The 26168-nt window shown below is 42.4% G+C and overlaps 1 protein-coding gene across 3 annotated transcripts in view; it reads right to left on the reverse strand.

Moving 5' to 3' along the window:
* AUG6 (HAUS augmin-like complex subunit) overlaps positions 1 to 25473 on the reverse strand; it is a 39384-nt gene extending 13911 nt beyond the window's left edge. Inside the window, exons 1-4 of one of the 3 annotated variants that reach the window (XM_087692274.1) lie at positions 24865 to 25473; positions 24493 to 24549; positions 24311 to 24405; positions 5296 to 5452 (exon numbers count right to left, since the gene is read on the reverse strand). In XM_087692274.1, the coding sequence (XP_087548400.1) occupies positions 5296 to 5452; positions 24311 to 24405; positions 24493 to 24549; positions 24865 to 25146 (591 nt within the window). In that variant the 5' untranslated portion in view covers positions 25147 to 25473. The remainder of the gene's footprint in view (positions 1 to 5295; positions 5453 to 24310; positions 24406 to 24492; positions 24550 to 24864) is intronic. The other 2 variants (XM_087692258.1, XM_087692267.1) reach the window with 2 other exon arrangements.
* Positions 25474 to 26168: the final 695 nt, after the last annotated feature.

The following is a 26168-nucleotide window of genomic DNA, read 5'->3' on the forward strand; positions in this document are numbered from 1 at the left end:
CCTCTACATTCCTGCAACCTTAGAGAAACGAAATAATCTCAAAAAGTTGATTTCCAATTTTAGTCCTCACTTCTATATTTGACATCATGTGCTCTAGAATGAGCCTCCAATTACATCTCACCTCTGTATCATTTTTCTAACACCCTCATTTTGAAACTTAGGTTCCAAACCAAAAGGTTCCTACACAAAAAGGTGAGCTACATGCATTCCATTTCACTCTTCATACTTCTCATAATCATGTGTTAATTCTTCCAACTTCTCAATCATCTTGTTCATAGCCTCACACACCTTACAAATGCATGGCTGCATTGCATCTATAAGCCTCAGCCTCAATAAGCGCACTATTGGCCGCATTGTTGCATCAATCCTTTTCACAATCTCCCAAAACTTTGTGATGTCTACATTTTTCTTGTCTAGTAAACCAAGCAACCAATGGAGATGTGGCGAATGCATCACTAATAAAGAAGTGTCCCACTACAATGCACTCACTCAGACGATCAAACATCAAGAAATTAGAAGCAAAGTGAGTGTACAAACACTTTAGCATAATTTTTTTGGATTTTTTTGAAAACTCATAGCAAATAAATTGGCGATTTAGGATAAAGCTAGCCGCTTGATTAGCATCTACATCATTGGATCAATCCATGATAAGTGACTCATATCCTTCAATAGATTATTGAAACAATGTGCCTTGAAGTGGGAAACAATGACTATAAAGTCCCCAAACTATAGCACCTATTGCCTTTTTTGCAATATCTCATCATGAGTATGCAAGAACCCCATGGATCAATCTCCTTCCCATGTCACTCCACCCATTAGCAATGACTTATGACACCATTCTTTTCCCACAGCCTGTTCATAAAGTGCACAGCTTGCTCCATAGCATGCTTCTCCTTATCAAGCAAGATAGTGCACAAGGTCTTAGAAGAGAGGGATGTGTAGTTGGGGCCATGCTCCCCAATCTTCTTCCATATGGCCTTAAAGTGTCAGAAGTGGTGCAGCAATGGAAGCGTAAAGAATATGCTGAAATAAATGCTGAAACACAAGACAGAAGAAAGAATGAACACAGTAGACAGATGAGAACTCAGATGTATGCTCGGGAAACGGAATCCATATCGAACACGAGACAGCAGCATACAACGGTGAGTCACTGGCTGCGTGGGCTCCTCAGCACCGGCTCCTCTCTCCCAGAAGGATCTCCACTGATGGCTGAAGCACCGAAGACTGTGGAGGAGAAGCCCTATAAATAGCCACAAAAGTGGGGAGCATAAAATGCAGGTCGGCCAGCATTTAATGCTGGTCGGCCAGCAACAAATGCTAAATAATACATCATAAATGGCCACTAAAATGTGCCATAAAATACTGCATAAAATGCTACATAAAATGCCCAGCCTCTGCAAACAGACTCACACCATGAGCTGACTAATATCTGCTAACACCCTCTCTCACATCATGTGTGATCGGATACAATGAAATAGTACAATGATGGAGAATCATAAACTACACAACAAATAAACACCAGAAGGACCATGGATATCCAAGCGATGAGTGGCCAGCCCACCACCAAGAAGCCTCGGAGAGTATCTGATGTCGATGTCGATCGTACCAACAACACCTGAAAATAGAGAAGAATCATAGCAGCTCTCTGTGTAATGCCACCTATGTCACTCAAGACATACAAAGCCAATCTGCCAAACATGTCTCTGAACATGTGACCATGGAGTTCCCGCCTTTGGCCAAACCACCAAAGTGTCCCCTCATGTGAGCTCCAGACGAAAGCCTCTCGCTCTCTGTCAAGAAGAACAGCTCATCATGAACCCAGAAATCAACACCAGTCTCTAGGATTTCACTGCCAGATACCGTCGATGCGTCAGGGACGTCCCTCTCTGGAACCTGTGCACCTGTATCAAAATATAGATGAGGCACTGCAGCCCCACCAACACCCGCTCACACTCCCTCTCTGGCAGCGAGGAGTCGTGAGGGATGACCGCATCACCACCACTAGAAAGCAGCCGAGGAAGGGGCCACCAAGCCCTTCCCGCGATCCGAAGAAGAGGATCCCTTCCGCGCCTTGGACTTCTCCTTGGTCGGAGGATCGGAGTCGGAGTCTGATGAAGGAGAGGACTCATCGGTAGAGTCAGCATCCCGCTTCGTCTTCTGCTCCTTCTTCCTGGAAGCCGCTATCTTCTTGCAGTCCTTCCGCAAATGTCCCTTCTTGCCACAGTGGTAACACTGGGCCTTCGACTTCTTCTTCCCGTCACCCCTCTCTGAAGCTACATAAGCCTCACCTCCATAATGTGCCGGAAGCCGCCCCTGTAATCTCAAGGATGCCTCATGCTCAAGAAGCATCGAGGTCATATGTGTAAAACTGACAGGAGTCGATGATGTCTGCGCCCGCAAAGCATTGGCCACTCCATCAAACTCCGGGGGGAGCTTGTAGAAAGTGCACGGAGGAGCCATATGGAGAGGATAAGAAGAGAAGTAGAAGAAAAGAAGGTCGTTGGGAGAGTGAGCACAGCCAAAACGCAACCAAAAACACCAAAAATAGTGAGTTCACATGCAATATAACCCAAAGGCTGACCAAAATAAGCCAAAAGCTGCTGCACAAAGTGAAAAAATCAGGTTAAAACTGCCAAAAACAGAAAAAACGGCCTGAATAATCAAAAAAACAGGCAAAAATAATGCTGTAAACAGCAAAACACAGGCTGCAAACTGAAGAAACAGGGGCTAAAGACTGTTGCCAGCAGTTTGATGAAGGAAACACGGGCAGCAAAGAGTGGAACAGCAGTAAACGCAAATCTGTCCAGAAAAACGCAAAACGCAAATGCTGAAACACTATCGCCAGCAGCAAATCAGCAGTCGCCAGCAGGAAGGACAGCTGGCTGATCAGCAAGAAGGGTGTAAATCCTGAAATCAGCAAGAAAACACAGCACAAATAGGTTGCAGCCTGAAATCTGATACCATGTCAGAAGTGGTGCAGCAATGGAAGCGTAAAGAATATGCTGAAATAAATGCTGAAACACAAGACAGAAGAAAGAATGAACACAGTAGACAGATGAGAACTCAGATGTATGCTCGGGAAACGGAATCCATATCGAACACGAGACAGCAGCATACAACGGTGAGTCACTGGCTGCGTGGGCTCCTCAGCACCGGCTCCTCTCTCCCAAAAGGATCTCCACTGATGGCTGGAGCACCGAAGACTGTGGAGGAGGAGCCCTATAAATAGCCACAAAAGTGGGGAGCATAAAATGCAGGTCGGCCAGCATTTAATGCTGGTCGGCCAGCAACAAATGCTAAATAATACATCATAAATGGCCACTAAAATGTGCCATAAAATACTGCATAAAATGCTACATAAAATGCCCAGCCTCTGCACACAGACTCACACCATGAGCTGACTAATATCTGCTAACATAAAGCACTCAGATCTGGTGTATATAAACATGACACCATGTCATAGAAAGGCTTATAACATAAATGTATGCTGATAAGGGCATAGCTTACATATCAATATGATCCTCCTCCACTTGATGGGCAGTCAAGGTTTAGCACATTCAATCATGACCATTGTGTTGGAGCATATACCTCTTCCCCTATCAAGAAAAGGTGCTCGAGCCTTAAAAAGAAGAACACAAATCGTATAATTCTTATGGAAAAAATGTCATAAATTTGGTTGATATAAACCTCATTTCTTGAAAATGTTTGATTAGAATGTATTGACAAAGTCAATAACTTTTTCATCATGATGTGGACAATTGGTGACGAGAAAAGGACCTGGGGTGAGATGCATACAAGCTACAAGGGTAGATGGTTGAAAACAGCAAGCTCAGATGGCTGAGAACTGAGCCAAGCTACAAGCAAGTTCGACTAACTAAGATGAACTGAAGTCAAGCCTGACCTTGAACAGACTGAAAAAGTCGTGAAACACTTTGATCAACATGGAGAGGGGCTTGCAAGATCGGAGGCATGCTGAAGTCTCAAAAAGCATGCAGCACTTTGCTACAATGAATGTGCGCTGTGAATACAGACCAGAGGCTTAGGAATCATTGAATGCTGCTGCACCAGCAAACACAATCAAACATGAAGATTTCTGTCACATGAAATGTACGTCTACACTGAAATGCTCCCAGGAACAGCAATCATCTACTTTCCAAGTAAGTTTCAACATCAAGGATAAGGCCTGGTACCATAATGGAGACAGAGATGCAAAGGAGTGAACAGCACAAAAAGAAGATGAACATGATGAGAGCAGAAAGAAGGAACCCAGGCTGCAGACTGAAACTGGGACCTGAATGGTCTACAGATCAGTAAGCCTACATATAAGCTGTGAGTGTGGGAACTGGCTGATCGGCATCTAGTTCAACCATAAATCACATTAAGCCAGTATGTTTGTTATTGCCAAAAAGCATGGGCCAGTAAATGGCTAGAAGAACCATTAAAACTGGTTGCTGGGATGGATCTGCACCTAATCAAAGCAGCCTGCAAAAGCCTACGCATATAAATATCACTTCGATGGAAAACTCCCCTGGAAGAAACTGACGACATCAATCTATGAAAAGAAAGCACATCAAACATCAAAGGGCACATTGTTTTATCCAAGACAAGATGATTACCTCAGACGTTTCTTATCTCTAACCACCATCCCTCTAAGAAGTCATTTTAGTTTGAGTAGTCAAGCTTAAGGTCAAGATTTTAGACACACAAGGCATGCCATAAGAGATATTGCAGGTCTATGAAGACAGATGCTGTTAAAAGAACAGCACAAGATAACAGGACACGTCACCCATGAGTGACACGGTAGACCAAACAATCGACAAGGAGTGATCTCTTAAGACTTCATAACAACAGCAGAACAACAAAGTCCCTGCATCAAGGTCTCCCTCTCTCCGTACTGCCTACAAGTACAGAGATAGCAGCATCCAGTAGTCTGCATCCTGCAGTAAACTTCTTGTCCAATGAACAGCAATAACACTGCATGATTCCAAACAGTGAAGCTGTATTAAATGGTACAGCAGAATGTAAGACGGAAGCACATTTTATCCAATGGTGGAACCATTTTCCTCCTCAAGCTACCTTTCCCTACCTCAGCCAGTTGCAGAAGCATAAGCCGTGGATATCTCAACGTTTCAAGATTCAAAATTCAAGTCCTCATTCGAATTTTAGTTTCTGAATCATATGTGAGCTTTCAAAATAAAACCATTTTTCCTGAGAATGCAACATAAAACAGACAAAAAATTCACTAGGATCAATTCATATTGCAATCACATGTTTTATAAAGATAAAAGGTGGCACCTTTGTCACTGTGAGTAAAGCAGCAGCATGAGTATTCTGAGCCACAACTTCTGTCAGGGATGCTGGCAAAGGATTTGCAGCCACGTCAGCTGGAAAACTGCGTTTATGGACTTCCCGCAATGCATGTGCAGACAATTGCCATAGTAACTCCACAAATCTGTGCAACAAATAACTGAGGGATGAGAGGTCCAGTTTGATCTGTGACTATAACAACATTTCAAAACAGTCTCAGTTAAGATAGCATCAGAGATGTTAGGTGGCTGTGTTGTGAAGCTTTGAGATACCAAGAATGCAAATAATCCATGTCAAACTGGGGTCTTTTCTGTTTGCTGTCCCTCTAGTTGCGATCACTAATCATGCTTTTGAGTAGCTAACAAAAAGGCCCACTTAAAAGATTGTTGGCAATGATCTTCATAAGTGGCATCAAAGACAAATTTGACAAAGCCCCAGCTAAAAACTCAACTCTAGATAGGTCCAACCTTAGTGGAGTTTTCAAAGAGACCATTAAGATCAAAGATCTCCTAAACAAGAAAAACAAGGATAAACCCCAGACCTGCCGTATAATTAATCTCCAGACCAAAAAGGGTAAGAAAAAGGAGTCAAATCTATCCCCAAGAAATAGCATATCCATGATCTGCTCATATTGCCATGTCACCTACCACATCATCATGCAAAAATAGAGTCATGTTTACAATCAAATGGATTGCCTCTGCAATCTTTTTGCAACCATTCAATGTTTAGTTATAGATCACATCCTTGTGGACAGTTAAGGAATAGGTTTAATCACAAAGATAGTGCACACTAAATGATCACAAAAAGATTGCAGAGGCAATCAATTTATATATCACATCCTTCTGTAAAGTTGAGGAATTAGTTTTTTTTCTGAAAGGGGCTGTATGTATATCATGTTTTGCTAAATTAGACATTTTTAAATTGGATTTTGTGTTTACAGGGCAAAACAAGGGTTTGTTGCTTTTCATTTTCTAGAAAATTTATCAATACTAAATTAACTTTTGTGATTTTAGAACCAGATTTTGAACATACTCAGGGCTATAACAGTAAATATAGGAATTTGTTTTTGCAGGGCAAAACAAGGGTTTGTTACTTTTCATTTTCTAGAAAATTGATCAATACTAAATTAACTTTTCCGATTTTAGAACCAGATTTTGAACATACTCAGGGCTATAACAGGAAATATAGGACCTTGTAGGGGATGTGAAGGCCCAGCCTGTTTGTGCAACCAGATTCATTAGCTTGACACTTAGAATGCTTGTGGACCTAAAATGTGAAATATTTGAAACATTCCTTTTGATGCTCCACTCAAAACACCTAAAATTTTGTAATTGTGATATACGTTTCGAGTATTTTCATATCCTTAAAGCTTGTTACCATCATTTCAAATGTGCACCTATACAAGGGTGAAATGTTCCACATTGAAACACCATGGTTCCGAGGTGAAATATTTCAAGCTTGCAATGCTTCACTCTTTATTTGCTTATGCACATGTTCTTTCAAGAAGAATCCCATGTGCAGTCAAGAGAAGTACCACCTTTCAAAAGACGACGTACCAGCAAGACAATAGGGTTTGCGGGGAGGAACACAGAGTGAACTCAGCAAACACTGAGAAGAGAAGAGAAGAGAGAAGAAACTCTGATGAATGGAATGAAGATCTGAATCATGGAGTGAATGTGATACAAGGGAACAAGGGTGCCATAGCACAGGGAAGATGATGAAGACAGCCACAAACTGCGAACCACAATGTCCTCCCGAAGGGGTGTGAGGGCAGTGGAGAAGCTCAAGAGAAGAGGTGACAGACTGAATGAATCAACCCTGTCAAATGAGTGACAAAGGCAACCTATAAATAGGCAAGAGATTGTCTAGGGTGTCACCCGAAGGGAGGGCACCGATTGTCTAGGGTGGTGCCCCACTATGGACACCCAGCCTCTTTTTGGGGCTATCCACTATGAAACCCTGAACGCAAAACACAACCCTAAACGTAGAACGTAGAACGCAAAACTACAAGTGAAGGGTTTCTTAACACCCCCTCTCAGGCCCAAAAATAGGGGAACAAGAGAAGAGAGAGATAGAGATGCAATGCTACATGCTGAAGAATGCTCATGCAGCAGGTGCCACTTGGACAGTGTTCCTCGTGGGGAAATTATTCGCTTGCCCAGAAAGGAGAGGTGGCACAAGGAGTACCTGGTGGAAGACGCATATACTCTAGAGGGGTGGGGAGCAAAGGTCGATATTCATAGTCATTGGTGGAATGACCATTCTAGCCACAATAGGAACACCCAGTAGACTGGTCATCTGTTGAGAAAGAAGCCATGGGTACCAGTGTGCCTTCCTGAAGAGTGAAGAGGTGAAAGTGATCAGCCATGATCCACGAACCGCAATATCCACCTCAAGGGGTGTGAGGGCAGTGTGAAGCACGAGCCCCAATGTCCGCCGCAAGGGGTGGGAGGGCAATGGAAGGGCTTGAAGTGAGTTGCCAGCTGCATGAAGGAGCTACCAACTGCAAACACAACTTATAGCAATCAAGGATGAGCCACCAGCAATTAAAGAGAAGCCACTAGCTATCAAATGCATAGACTAATGGTCAAAAAGGAAGAAGGTTGCTGCCAGATATTGCCTAGCTAAAATGCAGACTGAAAAGGCAAGGGGAGGTGTTCTCAATGGTTGCTTGGCTGAAACGCAGCAGAGGGTAGGTGCTGAAATACTACTAGGTGCAACAAAAGAGCTTCCAACAGTAAATGCAGCAAAGGGGAGGTGGAGGCGGCGGCAGCAGCTCTAAATGCGAGCTGGAAAACAGTAAACACAGGAAGGAGCAACCGCTAGTTAGGGTGTTGATGCAGTGGAAGAAAAAGGGAAGTGGATGCCAAACCCACAACCGGTCTTTGCCTTCACTGGAGTGGAGGATCTTTGCCACTTTTTGAGCAAATCCAGCTCTAATACCATGACAAAAGAAGACGTAGTAGCGAGATAGTAGGGTTTGCCAAAAGGAACACAGAGTGAACTTAGCAAATACTGAGAAGAGAAGAGAAGAGAAGAGAAGAGAAGAGAGAAAAAACTCTGATGAATGGAATGATGAAGATCTGAATCATGGAGTGAATGTGATACAAGGGAACAAGGGTGTCGTAGCACAAGGAAGATGATGAAGACAACCACAAACCACAAACCACAATGTCCTCCTAAAGGGGTGTGAGGGGAGTGGAAAGACTGGAGAAGAGGTGATGGACTAAATGAATCAGTCATGTCAAATGAGTGACAGAGGCAGCCTATGAATAGGCAAGAGACTGTCTAGGGTGGCACCCGGAGGGAGGGCACCAGCCGTCTAAGGTGGTGCCCCACTATGGGCGCCCAGTCTCTTTTTGGGACTGTCTGCTATGAAACCCTAAACGCAAAACACAAAACTACGGGTGAAGGGTTTCTCAACAACACCTATCTAACACCAAAATTCAATGTATACCAAAAAAAAGTTTCAATAATAGACATATGGAGACACTCCTACAAATTGCATAGTAGATATCCTTACCAAAAAAAAAGTATGGCAATAGGCATATGAAGACACTCATACAGATTCCATAGCGAATATCCTTACAAACAAATAGATAGACCTTGCCTTGCTTAGAGTAATCCAACTTGGATGGAATACTTTTGTGCTATCTCTCTCTCTAGCTAACTTTAGGACATTGGAACCCCTAATATTTATGGATTGTATACAAAATGTAAAGAAAAGGTAGTGTTTGCAAGAGAGAATGTAAGCGTTTCTTGTATTTCATGTTGTTCATCTCTCATTTGTGGGCTCTACCAAAGTCTACCAGAGACAAAGGAGCTCTAGCAATCAATTGTGCATTTGCATTTCCATTTCCAGATTAGTCAGTCAGTTTCTAGTTGTGTTTAAACTTCACACTGTACAAGCTAAGTGCATTGTATTTTGTCATGTGGCAATGAAACCAGCCCTTCTTTCTTGGATAGCATGGTAGATGACCTGATTTAACTCAAATTACAGCAAGTATGGTAGTTGTTACTGGCACCCCTTGCATTTCTTTAGCTTGTATTACTCAAAGATGAAATAGACTGAAATATTGGGCTCATCTCCTTCAATCTTGTGTGAGAGTGCGCAACGGAAGAGGAACACAAATCGGGAGAGAAAAGGAGAAGAGAGAAGACCACAGGAAGAGAAGAGAAATCTGCACTAAATCTGAAATGAATGCTGAATACAATGGAGGACTGCTCAGTCCCTGCATGCAGCTCAAAGCATCAATTAGGGTGCCAAATCAGGCTGGAAAATGATGACAGCACCAGAGACAAAGATGGCAATAGAGACAGAGTGTGCAGCCAGCAGTCCTCAACGAAGACGGAGAGGAAAGTTGCAACCTGTGAGCACATGCAAATGACAAAAAGTGAATGACCTGCCCCTACCTAACAATGACTATTAGCTAGCCACGAAATGCTGAAACTGGCCAACCACATTTAATGCAGTACAAAATGCTGATATCGGAGGTCTAGGGCTGATGGCAGCCGTCTGGAGCCAATTGTTGGTAAACAAGTTGTGCAGCCTCTGGCCAGACATGGGAAATGACTGCAAACACTGATTGGGAAAGGGAAGGCACATATAAATGAATGGGAAACACAATCAAAGCTCCAATGTCTCTGTCAGACTTTGATGGAGCTCACAACCAAGAGATGACAAACTAATAGAGTAAAATGGCAAGCTAGCACCCCCTCTCAAATCCTAGGAGTCTCTGAAGACCCAACAACCTCATGATGAAGCATAGAAGCCTTAGGCCAAGGCTTTGTGAAGAGATCTACTACATTATCCTCATGGGACAATAGGCCACCACTAACTTGGAATCCACGATCCACTTCCGTACATAATGATATTGAACCTCTATGTGCCTTGCGCGAGTATGAAACACAAGGTTCTTTGGTTATCCCCAAGCAGCTATTGTCAGAAGTAGATGCAACAATGGGAGGATAAACAAATGGTGAAATAAATTGTTAAACATAAGATAAAAGAGAAAACATGGAAGAATACTACAAAGAAGAGAACTTAAAAGATGCTTGTGAAATGGAATACATATACCAAACACGAGACAGTCATGTACAACAATGAGTCGCTAGCTATGTAGGCATTGGCACCACCCTCCCTCTCTCCAACAGATGCTCCTACAGGTGATGAATGACCAAGACTAAGGAGAGAACCCAGAATATATAGGCCAAAATAATGCCATAAATGAAAGCAAGTCGGCCAACATAAAATGCCTAAAAATCACTAATGTGACCACCATAAAATACCTAAAATATCTACTAATACTAGGCATAGCCCAAACTCACACAAGTTGACTAGATTGCTAACAACTGTGTGGGTCTTGTCTATGGAAAGCCAATCTCCACCAATATCCGACAGAGCCAAATTACCTCCATAGTTGTAAAACAAAGTGCTAGGTACTCTACCTCCATAGAAGATAAGGCCACAGTAGGTTGCCTTCTTACCATTCCATGAGATAGCTCCCGATCCAAGGGAGAAAGCACAACTACTAGTGGATCATCTCGAATCCACATCACTTGCCCAATCTAAGTCGCTCCATCCAAAAAGAATGGTCCCTTCTCCATAGATAGTACCATACAACTGAGTCCCCTATAAGTAGCGCAACACACGCAAAGCCGCACGCTAATGAGCATATGTAGGAGTCTTCATCAAAGAAGACAACAATGCCACCACAAAGGAAATATCCATGTATAAGCCGAATCAAAGAACCAACAACCTATAGCAGGTAGCATCAGGTAAGGGTTCCCAAATTGCCACAAGCTTGGACTTAGGGTCCATGGTGCAAAAATTAGGCCCGACACTTGACCATACCAAACTCTGAAAGCAGATCGAAGATGTATCTATGCTATGAGATAAAGATGTCATGTACCATCTGATAGATCTTCAAACCAAGAAAGAAGTGAAGGATCCCTACATCTATCATGGCAAGCTCTTGTTGCGAGAGCTCACGAGTCTGATCAACCTCCCGTGAGTCACTTGCTATGATAATTAACTCATCCACATACAAGATGACTAAAACACACTTGTCCCCCACAATGTTGTAATAAAGGTTGGGGTCATGATTTAATCAATGGAAATCAATCCGTAAGAAAAATCGATCAATCATGCTACCAAGCCCTAGGGCTTGCTTTGTTGGTTTTATACCTGTGGTATCAAAGGCTCAACTCGACTAGTGTCATCACTTTCAACTCCATCATGATAGCTAAGCACCACCTTGTGTTATGCCATCTCCTTTGTTTTGCTTGCTGGCCTCTATCCTTTTCATTCCTCGAGCCCCAATAAGAAGGTCTACAGCTCATGACTATTGCTAAAGAAGAAGAAGAAGAAGAAGAAGAAAAAGAGGAGGGAATATTGTGTTCAGCAATCCTTGTCCGTTCTAACACATCTTTCCCCACTATTTGTCCGACCATGTCAACTTCCTAGCTATGCGCCACATGCTTGTCGAGCCTATCCATCTGCTGCCTTCTTGCAACGTCATTCCTCTCCCAGTGCCTATTTAGCTACCCATAGACATACCCACTATTGTAATACATTTGCCAGTGGATCCCATGAATTGCCGTCATCTCAACATCCACGTTGCTATCTTCACCCCCCCCCCCCCATCTACCACAAGCCACCATACTTGCAACTCATCATCTATTTGTCGACTTGTGACATCCTGTAGGGTGCCATGCATCACCGGATCAAAGTGGGTATCACCTTTATTGGGCAACTTGTGACATCCATGTCATCAACCAATCATCAAATTTGCCTTGATACATTTTCTAAGAAGTAAGGCGATCTTAATTAAACCTTATTCAAAGTTAAATTTCTTGGGGCAATTCATGTATGAGACTTTTGGAACTTTTCAAAATTGTGCCTAAATTTCTCAAAATTTCTTCACATATTTTGGGACATTTCAATTCTCTTCAAAGGTTATCAAAATTTAATACACCAAAATTTGGAGTTTTTCGCACAAAAACCTTCTACCACCGGATTAAAGCTCTTGAGCACTCACCTTCAATATTTGGTGCAAAAAATGAATTGCCAAACACCCAATGCTTGGCGACGCCGTTGCAAGCGATCAACATTGATTGCGATGTCCTCGACATCAACATCAAGGGAGGAGGGGGGATTTTAATCCCATCAAAATTTTAAAAATAATAAAAATCATTTAAAATTAAGAAAAATATAAGAGCAAATGGAAACTTTATCTCTAACTTTACTTGCTTTGAAACCTCCACTAAGTTGTAGGCCTTTGTCTCTTTGGAGCACATAGATCCTTGGAACTTTCACATTGTTGCAATTCTATCTTAACCAACATGAAATCTTGCATCCATTTGACTAGCCCCTTATATATACCTAACATGCTAGTGTTAAGGGTCATTCCCTGGATGCCAAGTCAACAAGTGTCACATGGCAACAATCGGACTGCATCAATCGGCTACATTTAATGCAATGCAGCCGACCTGATCAATTATTGGCATTATTTCCAGCCTATAAATTGGTTGAGTTTCCAACAGTCTTGGCATATTGTCTCTGACAGATTTCAGCCTGTTGACAACAGAGATTGCTCTCGGCGCTAACCGAGATCAAGATCCTTGAGGTGGAGACATATGCAGATATTCTCTCTACACCCGTGTATAATTCTGCATCCTTGTACAGCATTCTTCACTGCAGATTTTCTCTGTGTGTGTGTGTGTGTGTGTGTGTGTGTGTGTGTGTTCACTCTTTGTCAAGGTCATTTGCTTCCGCATTGCTTCACTCTGACATGGTATCAGAGCATTGAAGGACCTATCTGAAGAGGAGATTTCAGCGCAACACAAGGCTGTGTTTTCAGCGTTCAAGTGTGAGTAGATGGACTGCGCATCAAAACAAGGCTGAGGCGAGCGTGGGCGTGCAAAAAAAGAGAAGATTTGCTTAAGTTGCTGCTGTTTTTGCTGTTAGTGAAGGAAGAATGCTGTTTTTTTTGCCTTCAAGTGCAGATTCTCTCTTTTCATCGCCTCTGGCGGGTGAAGAAGGAACAGGACAAGTGAATCTCAGCCCTAGCAGGCTGTATTTTCACAGTCAAAAGGCGGCTGCTCTTTGTGTTTTGTGCAAGCTTAGTAAGTAAAGATATCTTCTGAAACTGAGACAGAGTTTTAGGCGATCATGGACTGGAAAGTGCCCCTCCTACTGGCTCTTCCTTCAGATCAAAAGCTTGATGGTGAGAACTACCGCATCTGGCAGGTCATGATGCTTGCCATATTGGAGTCCTATGATTTGGCGAAGCTTGTTACGGAGGCTATCAATCATCCTTCTTCACAAGACAAGTCCAGACTCTCTTCCAGTGAGAAGGCAGAGTTGGCAAAGGCTTGGGCACATTAGGATAAACTCAATGCTCGCATTCGCTCATTTTTATTTCTCATGTACTACAGATGTTATCTCTCATATAGAGCATTTGACAGTGGCTAGGGAGATATGGCTGGAGTTGAATCAGATGTATAATCGGATGACCGTCATGAAGCGAGTTTCTTTCAAAGTGCAAATGAGGACTATGAGTGTCAACAAGTCATCATCCATGCGGAAGCATATCAACAAGCTAAGGCAGCTTCAGATGCAAGTTCAAAACGCAGGAAAGGTGATCACTTCTGAAGACATGGCGATAACTCTTCTTTCACAGTTACCGCCTCGCTTTAACGGTTTTTATTCCGCCTTGATTGCTTCAGGGACGTCTAAGACTCTTCAATGAGAAGAGTTGGTTCCTATGGTCTTGGACCAAGAGGAGCAATTGAAAGGAACCAATGCTTCCAAATTTGAAGCTTTGGTTGGTCAATCCTCTCAGAAGAAGGAGAAAGGCCAAAAAAAAAAAAGGACGACAAATCTAAAAACAACAAAGACAAGGAGTCTACTTGTCACATTTGTGGCAAATCAAGTCACTGAAAGAAGAATTGCCCTGACAAGGAAGAGGAGAAATCTTCACAGGATTCCAAAGCAGTAGCTATTGTCATGAGGACGTGTATTTTTAAAACCTCACTTAACATGTGGATTAATTTTTAATCACATGATTAAGTAAATGTTGCACATATGAGGTGCAACTACGATTAAAGTAAATTTACGAGCCTGAGACCCGAAGAAATCACAAGATTTTTAGGCAAAAGTTGCTATAAGTTATGCCGCACACGTACTTGGTGGTATCTAGTGCCAGTTGTTGGCCTAGGTCATTCATTTGGCCATAAGTGTCAGTTGGTGACACTAGAGAAGTGATATTTAATGGTACCTAACGCCAATCTGATGGTCAAAGATGGGGCAGAGATACTCGGGAATGGAAGTTGCCTAGCCAATTTAATTATTGGCCAGTCGTTATTTTTCAAGGCACCGAAATAATTAATAGATTAATTTTCAGTATTTAAAGACTGAAAATTAATATTTAATTATAGATAATGCTAGAAAATCATTTGGAAAGACTGCCACTTGTCAAAAATGCCCATGCAAGACTGGAAAACGTCTTTAGAGGCTAGAGAGGCATTTTTGTGTATTCAGCCTGCAAGAGAGAGAGAGAGAGAGAGGAGATACTGCTGGTCTGATTTGCAACCATTGGAGGACCTTCTGAGCTAGCTAGGAGCAGGAGAAGACCAATCAACAGCAAGTGATAGCATCTATAGGCTGTTGAGACAGGGAAGTAGCAATAAATGATTGATTTTCTTCAGCTCTTTCCATCTACAAGCTATTGTGGCAAGGCAACAACTGCATTTGACTGATTTTCAGTCATTCTTTGCAACAAAATTCTGAATTTTCTCTCTCTACATCTCTCTCTCTCATCTCCCAACCATTTCACAACCTTGCTTCAAAGATCTCAGCATTTGGACCCTTGGAGACTAAGAAATTGCAAATTCCTCCATTGTAAACCCTAATTTATAGTAGAAATTAGGATTTAGCAACAGCCTTGGAAAGCATGCCAAAAATTGGAGCTCCAAGACTTGGATCCAACAGGACTGAAGGTGAATTTCAGCAAAATTCAAGTGGAGGACTAGCCAGCCATTGAATTTGGGGCATTTCCATTGTCTATAAAGTGGATGAAGGCCAAGTCCCTGAATCAAGGGGCAAAATAGATTGAAGACTTGTTGGTCACTTTGGACAGCAAGGGGAGTTTGGATAACGAAGGGGATCGGAAGAATCCCATTGTATATCAACTTTTTCTTCAATAAAGCTAAAGAAATACCGATGGGGCACCTATTTTGGGCCCAATCGAGTGTGCATTGTCCAAGATCAGTAGGTAAATTTGTATTTTCTTATTTGCAATAATTGTTTGTTGTTGTAATTTAGTTGTAATCTTAGTTGTAATCAGGGATTTACAACCCATCCACGAAAGGAAGGCTGATTACAGCTACTCCCTCATCAGTTGCTGTGGAGGTGGTTGAGGATTAAACCCTGTTGGCTTCTGATGCTGCGTTGAGGGCCACATTTACTCAAGAGTGGATTGTTGACAGTGGTGCCTCTAGGGGCATGACGACTTCATCAGCAGGTGTTACTGATTTGTCGCCTTCTCATGGTCAGATTCTTATTAGAGATAGTTCGTCTATTCCTATTCATGGACGGGGCAACATGCATCTTATTCGAGATGGGTATGGTGGTGCCCATACATCTAAGATACTTTATATGCCTGCTTTGAGGTATCATCTTCTCTCGATGCACAAGATTTATACCCTCAACATCTTGGTCGAATTTCATGTGGATTCTTTTTGGATTCTTGATCGAGGATCGAGAACGGTTCTTTCTTCAGGATATGAGGAGAATGGAGTCTGCAAGTTCCAATCTTCTTCTGCCTTGGCTTCTCTTCTTCTTACATCTCAAACTCAGTCCGAGCTTTGGCATACTCGGTTTGGTCACCTCAATTATGAATACCTTCGAAAGGCATCTAAGGACCAGTTTATTCGAGGTTTGCCGGATATTGTGGTGAGTCAGCAGCCTTGTGTATCCTGCATCCGTGAAAAGCAGACTCGTGATGTTCCCAGCAAGGCTTCGAGGCGATCTTCAACACCCTTGGAGCTTGTTTCCACCGATCTTTGTGGACCAATGAGGACGGAATCCCTTCGAGGGAGTTTGTATTTCATACTCATTGTAGACAATTACAACAAGATGACATGGGTCCATTTCTTAAAGCTAAAGTCGAAGGCTTTCTCCAACTTCAAGGATTGGTTGCTCTTTGAGGAGAACCGATCGGGGCAGAAGCTGAAGACCTTACGATCGCATAAGGATAGAGAATTTGTTTCTAATGAGTTTGCTTGGTTTTGTGCAGATCGTGGCATACACCGAAAGTTTGCCAATACAAACACCCCTCAGGAGAATGGCATTTTGAAGCAAAAGAATCGCTATGTGATCGAGATGCCTCGTATCTTGATGGAGCATCGTCAGACACCTCAGTGTCTATGGGCTGAGGTTGAGGCTATGGCTACTTTAGTTCACATCCTTAACCGTTCCCCAACTTCTAATGTTGTTGGTATGACTCCTTTTGAGGCGTACTTTGGATCAAAGTCCGATATTTCTTATTTCACGGTTTTTGGGTGCGATACTTATGTTCACATCCCGAAGACACAGCGTGACAACTTTGAAGCGGCTTCTAGAAGACAAGTGTTTGTGGGCTATAGCTCGCAATCTCAAGGCTACCGATTGTATGATCCTATTAAGCAGGATGTCTACACAAGCCATGATGTTCAGTTCGTGGAGGTTCCAGCCCCAAAGGTGAGTGAGGATCACCCTATACTTGGGGATCTCGATGATAGCTGGGCCCCAGTGATAGTTCCTCTCGAGCCTGTATCTCTTGGGGACTCTTCTTCGGATGAGGAGCCTATTTCCCAACCACCGGATTCAATGATTGGTCCTCCCTTAATGGTGGACCTTCCACAAACTTCAGCAAATGGAGAGCGTCGAGGCAAGATTTGGCCTCCTCCTTGTTGGGCCCGTGACACGCTCCGAGATTCAGGAATCGAGGGCGTCCCTGAGGAGTGGCGACTGCAAGATGGACCGCGGAGGTCACAGCGGCACCAAGCACATACTATGGAGCTTATTTGCTCTAACTACTCTTTGATGTCCCGTGTTATGCATGATAGTGAGCCTACATCAATGAAGGAGGCTTTACAGTTTGATCATTGGCGAAAAGCGATGAAAGCCGAGTTGGAGGCTATTGAGCGAAATGGCACTTCATACCTTGTGCCTCGTCCCTCTCATAAGAAGGTGATTGGTGTCAAATGGGTCTTCAAGACAAAGTACCATAGTAATGGCTCTTTGGACAAGCACAAGGCTCGCCTTGCTGCTAAAGGTTTTGTACAGCTCCCAGGTGTTGATTTCCATGATACTTTTGCCCCTACTGCTCGCATGGCGTCCATTCATGTTGTTCTTGCCTTGGTTGGTCATAGGATATGGTCTGTCTTTCAATTGGATGTCAAGTCGGCCTTCTTGAATGGTGATTTGAAGGAGGAGATCTATGTAGAGCAATCTCCAGGCTTTGATTCCTTAGCTGGGAAGGTTTACAGGTTGAAGAAGGCCTTGTATGGCCTGAAGCAGGCTCCGCGTGCTTGAAACGAGAAGATTGATTCATTTCCCCAAGCCAAATTAGGATATCGACGATCTAGGCATTCCAGAGCTTTATATGCACACTTCACAGGGTGGTCGTGTGTTGTTTATTTTATATGTTGATGACTTGATTGTTACAGGTGATCGTGCCCAGAAGCTCGAAGAGACGAAGACAGCCCTACATCAAAAGTTCAAGATGACGGATTTAGGACTTCTCCATTTCTTTTTGGGCCACAAGGTTTATCAGACTCAAAGGGGGATTTTCACCTCTCACCAGAGATATGTACAAGAGCTCTCGGTGTCTTTTGAGATGGAGGATTATCGGTTTATTTCTACTCCTATGGATCCGAATAGGAAGGTCACTTCACACACAAATTCTCCTTTGGCAGATGCTACCCGCTACCATCAGCTGATTGGATCATTGATTTGGCTCCTCAACACACGGGTTGATCTATGTTTTGTTATAAGTCCCTTGGCAAGGTTCATGAGTGCCCCTCAACATGTGCATTAGCAAGTTGCTCAAAGGATACTTCGATTTCTGAAGGGGATCTCCGACCTCACGATTTTCTATTCAGCAGGTACAAGTGCTTCCGATCTTGTTCTTGCAGGCTGGAGTGATTCTGATTGGGCTGGCGACGTGGACCAACGGTGGTCTACTACAACTTATTGTTTTACATTGGTTGTTGGTGCTATCTCTTGGAGTAGCAAGAAGCAGCCCACAGTAGCCCTATCTTCAACTAAGGCAAAGTATCGGGTTGCGTCTTCTACCACATGTGAAACTATGTGGCTTCGATGTTTGTCGCAGGAGCTTGGTTGCCCCCAAACTCGTCCGACTATTTTGCAATGCAACAATGAGAGTTGCATTGCCTTGGCACGGAATCCCATATTCCATGCTTAGACAAAGCATATCAAGATTCAATACCGCTTCATCCGGGAGAAGCTTCTGGATGAGACCGTCCATATGGAATATTGTAAGACCAAAGACAATCTTGCAGATTTGTTTACGAAGGCACTTCCCCAGGCTTTACTTCACCGACATTCCACATCTCTCCATTCGCTGCCTTGTCCAAGATCTATGAGGGGTGTTAAGAGTCATTCCTTGGACGGCACGTCAACACGTGCCACGTGGTAGTAGTCAGACTGCATCAATTGGCTGCATTTAATGCAATGCAGCCGACCTAATCAATTATTGGCATTATTTCCAGCCTATAAATTAGCTGAGTTCCAGTAGTCTTGGCATATTGTCTCTGACAGATTTCAGCCTACTGATTGCAGATATTGCTCTCGAGACTGACAAAGATCAAGATCCTCGAGGTGGAGATATACGCAGATATTCACTCTGCACCCATGTATAATTCTACATCCTTATACAACATTCTTCACTGCAAATTTTCTGTGTTTCACTGTCTCTTTCTTTCTCTCTCTGTTCACTCTTTGTCACGGTCGTTTGTTTCCACATTACTTCACTCTGACAGCTAAAAGCACCAAATGCATTAGGAAACATTCTTGTTTGCATACTTTGGACTATCGCAATGTGATTGTGCATGGGAATTTGCATACTACCAACCATACCAAGGTACATTTTCCTATACATTGCATGTATTACTAGCTGCATTTTTCCTCGTGACTGACACTATATGGAGCATTTACATGACCAACATTAATACCACAAGTCCCAAGCACAGTGAGCTACATATAGCATTGCTAAACTTACCACTTTGTGCCCCTCTATCATACCAACATTGCTATACATTGGGTTTTGCATATTACCAACCATAACCAGATACATTGGACCTTGCACGATAGGCATAGGTTGCTACAAACTATGAGGAGTTGTGTCATACACCATCGTATACAATCCATAACCCACCATCGCATGAAAATTAGTACCACCACCAAAGTGCCCTAGCTGCCCCATCATTGCATGCATGCCTTGCTATCCAAAAAGCATTGTATTAGCACTTCCAAGTTGGTCTTGCATGTGCATCAATGGCCTCATTGGCATCATTTGCCTATGCTGACTACCCACATTTGAAACATCATGCTACTATATTGGCTCTTTCTACAGTGCATCTTGCTGTCCCAAAGCTCTTAAAGATGATCTTCTCTTCTTGCCTTGCGGCCCTCCTTTAAGGAGTTCAAAAAGTGCATAAACCAAGGAATTTTCACCAAATGCATGAGAGTTTCAGCTGCTTTTCTCAATTGATCTTTGAATTGATCATCAAATTCCTTTCTCTTGCTTGTCATCAGATCAGCTTCAAGAGACCAAGAAGAACCCACATTTTGATCCAAACCAACATTATCATCTAGCTATCAATGCTACATGCCTTGTCAAGGTCAAGTGTTGCATTTCCCCTACCACTTTCTGAATTTTCAAAATGAGAGGCATCATCCCTGCTTGATCCCATCTCACCATCTGAAGACATTCTAACTGTAATGCAAAGTTGAATACAATTTCAACACCAGAACAAAGCTTCTAACCTTTCATCAGGTGCCTCAGACCCACCAATTCATCGGAGTTAATGGTATCCCAGCAATGGAACCTTGAAGCCAACATTCCTCCTCAAAGAGGGTGGTAATGACCTGATAAATCAACAATACAGCACGCATAAAATTTACATGAACTAAAAGTGCACTCTTTACTACTTTAATATTGGGCAATGGACAAACTACCGGACCCAAAATTGACACACGTTGTAGCATTTCTTTAACTTTTACTACAAACAGATGGGATACAACTAAAATCCTCTTATCTCCTTTGCTAACCCAAAGATCTCTTGCCGTCAAAACTAACCAATAAGCATTTAAATCAATTTGCCCCTTGGTTTGCTTGGGGATTAGCCTTCACCTTGCTCCTTGAAAGACAAATTCAGCCCTAAATTTAATCTTGGCTGGCCAGCCCTCCTTAATTTCAACTATTGAAATTAAGTCCTAGGCCCTCAGTTCTAAGCGTGCATTCTGTGCTAGTGTCAAACCCTAATTTCTACCATAAATTAGGGTTCACAGCATAGATTTTTCAATATCTCCACCTCTAAAGATAAAAATGGCTGGATTTTGCTGAGAAACTTAAGAAATGGCTATAGGATGAGAGATGATACTATGGAGAGAGAAATTTCAAAGTTTAATCACGGAAAAGGCTAAAAAACTACTATTGCCCTACTCAAACAACCATGGAAGCTATCACCTACAACTTAGGACCACCAAAAAGCCTATTGATCCCTCTTGTATATTGTCACTTGCACCAGAAGGACCTTGGGCTGCTGTCACCTACACCTGGAGGGCTCCAAACTACTATTACCTATTGTAGGACTAGTCCCTGGCGGCTACAAATGACATCAGCAACATCTTTAGGCTCTCTAACAATCTCCTTCTCTCTTACAATAGCTAGAATAGAGTTCCACCAGCCCCAAAACATCTTTCCCACTTGCATGGGCAAGTTCTACCAAATGGCAATCTTCTCATCTCCAACACTATCCAACTTATTAAATTAATTTTCATTTTATAATTATTCCAGTGCCCAAAAAAATAATTCCACCAACCTATAATTAACTTTGCTAGACCAATGTGTCTTCTAAGTAACATAAGCAATTATTAGGCCTTGGGCGAACATTAATTAATTAATTAATGCCTAGTCTCTAATGTCACAATTGACATTAGAAGCCAATAAATTGATCTAGGCCAAAATCTGACACTAGGTACCACCTAGTATCTATCAAGCATAACTTATTACAACTTTTGTCTCTGTATCAAAAACAAATATTTCGAGGTCTTGGGTCCCTCCCTATGAAATAATTTACACCTTACGTATGCAAGTCACATTGGCACATTTGATTAACCTTTAATCAAATGCTCAGCAAAACAATAAACTTTCATGTCCTCATGATACCTCATCCCAAATGTTGAAAATGGAGGAAGAGAGAGAGAGAGTGAACACAAGACAATAAGCAAGAGTGGACATCTATTCCACACTCAAAAAATGCAAGTTCCAGTACAATAGAATGAAAGCATAATAGATCTTAAGTAAGTTAGACCTATCTCTAACTCAATTAGAGTTCATTTAACTCTAGAACTAACTCTAGAAGTGATGACACAACTTATTAATATAGTTATGTTCACACTACAAACCAACTAACTAAAACATTCGGCACTACCCGTAGATTTGGCAAATTCTAACACCCCTTACAATACTAATATGATAGAAGTACATGAAGATCAATCACCAAAGGGTCGCAAGTTCAAAAACGTTCAAAAAGCCTCAAACTTCTCACGAGGAAGTACTTTGGTGAAGATGTCTGCAACATTCTCCTGTATAGGGACATACATCTAACCGATCTCTCTTGCATAGCATCTCTCTCTGGCATAATGATAATATACCTCAATGTGTTTCGTGCAAACATGAAAACATAGAATTTCGTACCACTGCAACAGCACAACTATAAAAAAGAATAGATGTAGGACCCTCCAAAGAAATCTATAAATTTGTCGAAATCTACACAGTCATACACATTCCACTATTGTGGTCGACCTCACAAAACAAGGTAGCCATTGTAGACTGATTCCTACTTAGCCATGAAATGCATGAGCTGCCTAGAAAGAAACAGTATCCACTAGTAGATTGTCCAGTGTCTATATCACCAGCCCAATCTGAATCACTGTAAGTATGTAGCCGCAAGTCTTCCCCCTCGGAAAATGATAATGCATATAACTAAGTACCTTGCAAATATCTAAAGATCCACTTAACAACTAGCCAACGTATGGTCCATGGGCTATGCATATAGCTACTCACCTAAGATATTGCATACTAAATGTCAGGGCGTATAATACAAAGATAAATAAGACAACCGATAGCTTGAGTGCAAATTGTAATATTAGACATCCCTTCACCATCATGCATAGACAGCTTTAAGCCTAGCTCCAGAGGAGTACACAGGTTTGTAATCTTGCATATTAAACCTATGTAACAACTTATCCACACACTGTGACTGTGACATGATGATATCATGCTGATTTTAGACGAACAAAATCCCCAAATAATAGTCTAGGTAGCCCATATCTGACATGCCAAATGCATGTTTTAATTCAACCTTAAAATCTATAATTTTTCTCCTTGCAGGTCTAGTGAGCATCATATCGTCTACATAAAGAATGATAATCAACAAGTCCCCCCCTTCATTCTTAATGTATAGAGTGGCAGTAGTTGGACTATTTTTGAACACTTTGTTGGCCAAATAAGCATCGATTTTAGAGTATCATGCACAAGGAGCCTGTTTGAGACCATGAAGTGCCTTATGCAGCTTGCATAGCATGTGCTCTTTTTCTTCAACCACAAGCCCTACAGGTTGTGACACATAAACATCCTCATGCAAATCCCCATTCAAGAATGTTGTCTTAATGTCCAACTAATATACTTTCTAGCCATAATTTGCAGCTACAGCAATCACACATCTCACTGTATCCATACGAGATGTAGAAGCAAAGGTTTCTTCATAATCTAAGTCCTTCTGTGCATAACCTTTTGCTACCAACTATGCTTTATATCTGTCAATAGTGCCATTAGCCTTGCGTTTGGGTTTAAAAATCCATTTTGTGCCTATGGCCTTCTTACCATTTGATAAATCCATAAGATCCCATGTACAGTTCATAGCAATGGAGTCTTAACTCCTACATGGCATGTATACAATATATATCTTGTTGAACTTCATCCAAGGAAGCAGACTCGTCATCATCCAACAGTGAGCTCATAACCACATGCTCATCACAATCATCTACTTTTGCTAAATCAACCAAATGTGCCCCCCTTGCATCGTGTGCTACATACCTCACAGTCCTAGTCCGCTGAGGTAATGAGCATCCATTTTACTCTCTTGGAGAGTTTGTTTTGTAATAGCTATCTCAAAACTGTTTTTGCTACATTTACAACAGCCCTTTCATGCTGAACTGCTAAATCCTCATCAATACCTTGTTGTGGAGCAGGAACAACTTGCTATGATAGGTCTAGCTACCATTTACAACAAGCATTAACTCCAAAGAAAGTGGTAAAAGGCCTTCCAAAACATCACCAACATCATGTGTGGCTAGCATTTGAAATTGGTCATATGAGAAAATGCTGCATTTTCAGCAAATATGACATCCCTACTGACAAATACTTTCTTTGTGCATGGGTCATACATGAGATAACCTTTGCTTCCGAACTGTAACCAATAAAAATGAATTCTACAACCTTATCATCAAGCTTTCCATGAAGCTCTTTTAGTACATGTGCATAGGCTATGCAACCAAACACTACTCAAAAGTAGTCAAGTTTGGGTTTCTTTCCATGCCAAGCCTCAACAAATCATTTCAAATCCTAGTATGAGGCACAATGTGAAAATCTTCTCCAAAAGCAAACAATATGTTCTATATGATCAACTGAAAAGTGACAGCGAGTACCTTTGTCCGCAGCATGTGGCGAGTGAAGATACACGAGAATTGCTGCGAGGTAACGCTCCTTGTGCCTCAAGTTCGTTGATAAGGTTCTGAACAATCTGAGATGAAAAGAGGGAACCAATTTCATTTGCTTGTGATGAAGCTGACCAAACACGACAGGGAAATAATGGTTAAATGGACAAGACCTTTCGGAAATCTCTAGACTGTGCTGCATCAAAAATAGGCCAGACCCCAGCAAAGTCCTGTATTGAAAAACAATGCGTATGTTTTATTAGATTGTTATCAGCCCAAACTGAAAAGAAACATTTCCCATTGCATCAGATTTAGACCATCATTATGCAACCTCCACCTCTTCTAAGCCACAATATTCCTCACGCCTGAATTTGTACAGACTTTCTCACATTTTTGTCCAAGTTCTTCAACTGCCTTTCACTGATCACTCAATTGTGACAATTCACAATGCACACAGTCGAAAATCTTTTTAACAGTCGAAAAGCATAAGTTTCTCAACTTGATTGGCGGCAAATGCATGGAGAAAGATCATTGATGGCACTCACCTTGGCCGACTGAGCAGGACCACGCAGTGCACAGAGCAGGAAGTGAAGAAGGGCCTCCCCCATACGCGGATTAGAATGCCGAAACAATCCTGATCTAGGGATGCCGCCCTGTCCGAGCACCGAAGCATCAAGGCCAAGCAGGAGGCAATTGGTGTAGAGCGCGGCCTCCATTTCCACCTCGCGCTCGCGCTCCTTGTCCTTCTCCTTGTCTTTGTCCTTCTCCTTATCTCTATCTCGCTCTTTCTCCTTGGAGGCGGCAGCGGTCACAGGCAAGGGGTCCATGTTTGATGACAATGCAGGTTGTCCGGTAGCAAGAGGGAACCCTAAGGTGGGAGGGAGTATGTTAACCTGCGTCCTGGCATTCTGGTGCGGGCAAGGGGGGGACAAATTCGCGCGCCATAGACCGATCAGAGAGGGAGGCAGATCGCGCGAGAGAGAGGCGAGCTGCGGGATGCAGACGAAGCCGGCTGCGAGGCGGACAAAAATGGGGGAAGCTAAAGCTACTACAGCTGAGAAAGAGAGAGAGACCTGAGAGTTTCTCTCTCCCCCTCTCGCTCTCTCTCTCTCTCTCTCTCAACGTCTCCCCTACCCCCCTTTTGCTTCACTTTCTTTTTCCCCTCCGGTAGATGCATTCGAATGTGACAAAGCAACGAAGCATAATGCCTCCATCACCGATTAGCCGTGTCTAGGGCTTTCCCATTTGAATGTGACAAAACAACTTACATACTGCCTCCATCAAAGAACCTCGACCTTCATCACACACATGTTGCTTAGCCTACCTCCCTGTATGAATGAAAGAGGAGGGAAAATCTAGGCATTCCAATAATCCATCCTTAGCTCTACCTTTGTTTGTGCCAAAATTCTTCCCCATAATTCCTTTTAAAATAGTTATGAAATTTTCAAATCACTTTATACTTGGGACACATAAATATTTATGAAAAAGTTCAAATAGCTTGATACTTGGAGCACATGAATAAATTCTCGGCTATCCTACCCCTCTCCCACTACATAGATTGAGAAAACAAAGGCTAAGCTGCAATGGTTATGAGCCCAAGTTTGCCCTTACCTTTGATAAATGTATTTCAAGACTAACATTTGTAAATAAATGCATAGCAAATGTGTGCATGATCCTTTGCCAATGCACCTCAAGGAATGGAATCTTGAGTTGCTAAATTTTCATACATCTAGCCTGAGTATGTATGTCGAGCAACGTACGAGGCACCTGCTCCATGTCTTGCTAGTAAAAGGAATTAATCCATGCTACTCAAAAAACCATGAAGTTGTTCATGCATAATAATGGAATA

This window comes from Lygodium microphyllum, chromosome 2 (assembly GCF_053477565.2).
Source record: "Lygodium microphyllum isolate KBCC chromosome 2, Lygodium_microphyllum_v1.1.10, whole genome shotgun sequence".
NCBI lineage: Eukaryota > Viridiplantae > Streptophyta > Polypodiopsida > Schizaeales > Lygodiaceae > Lygodium > Lygodium microphyllum.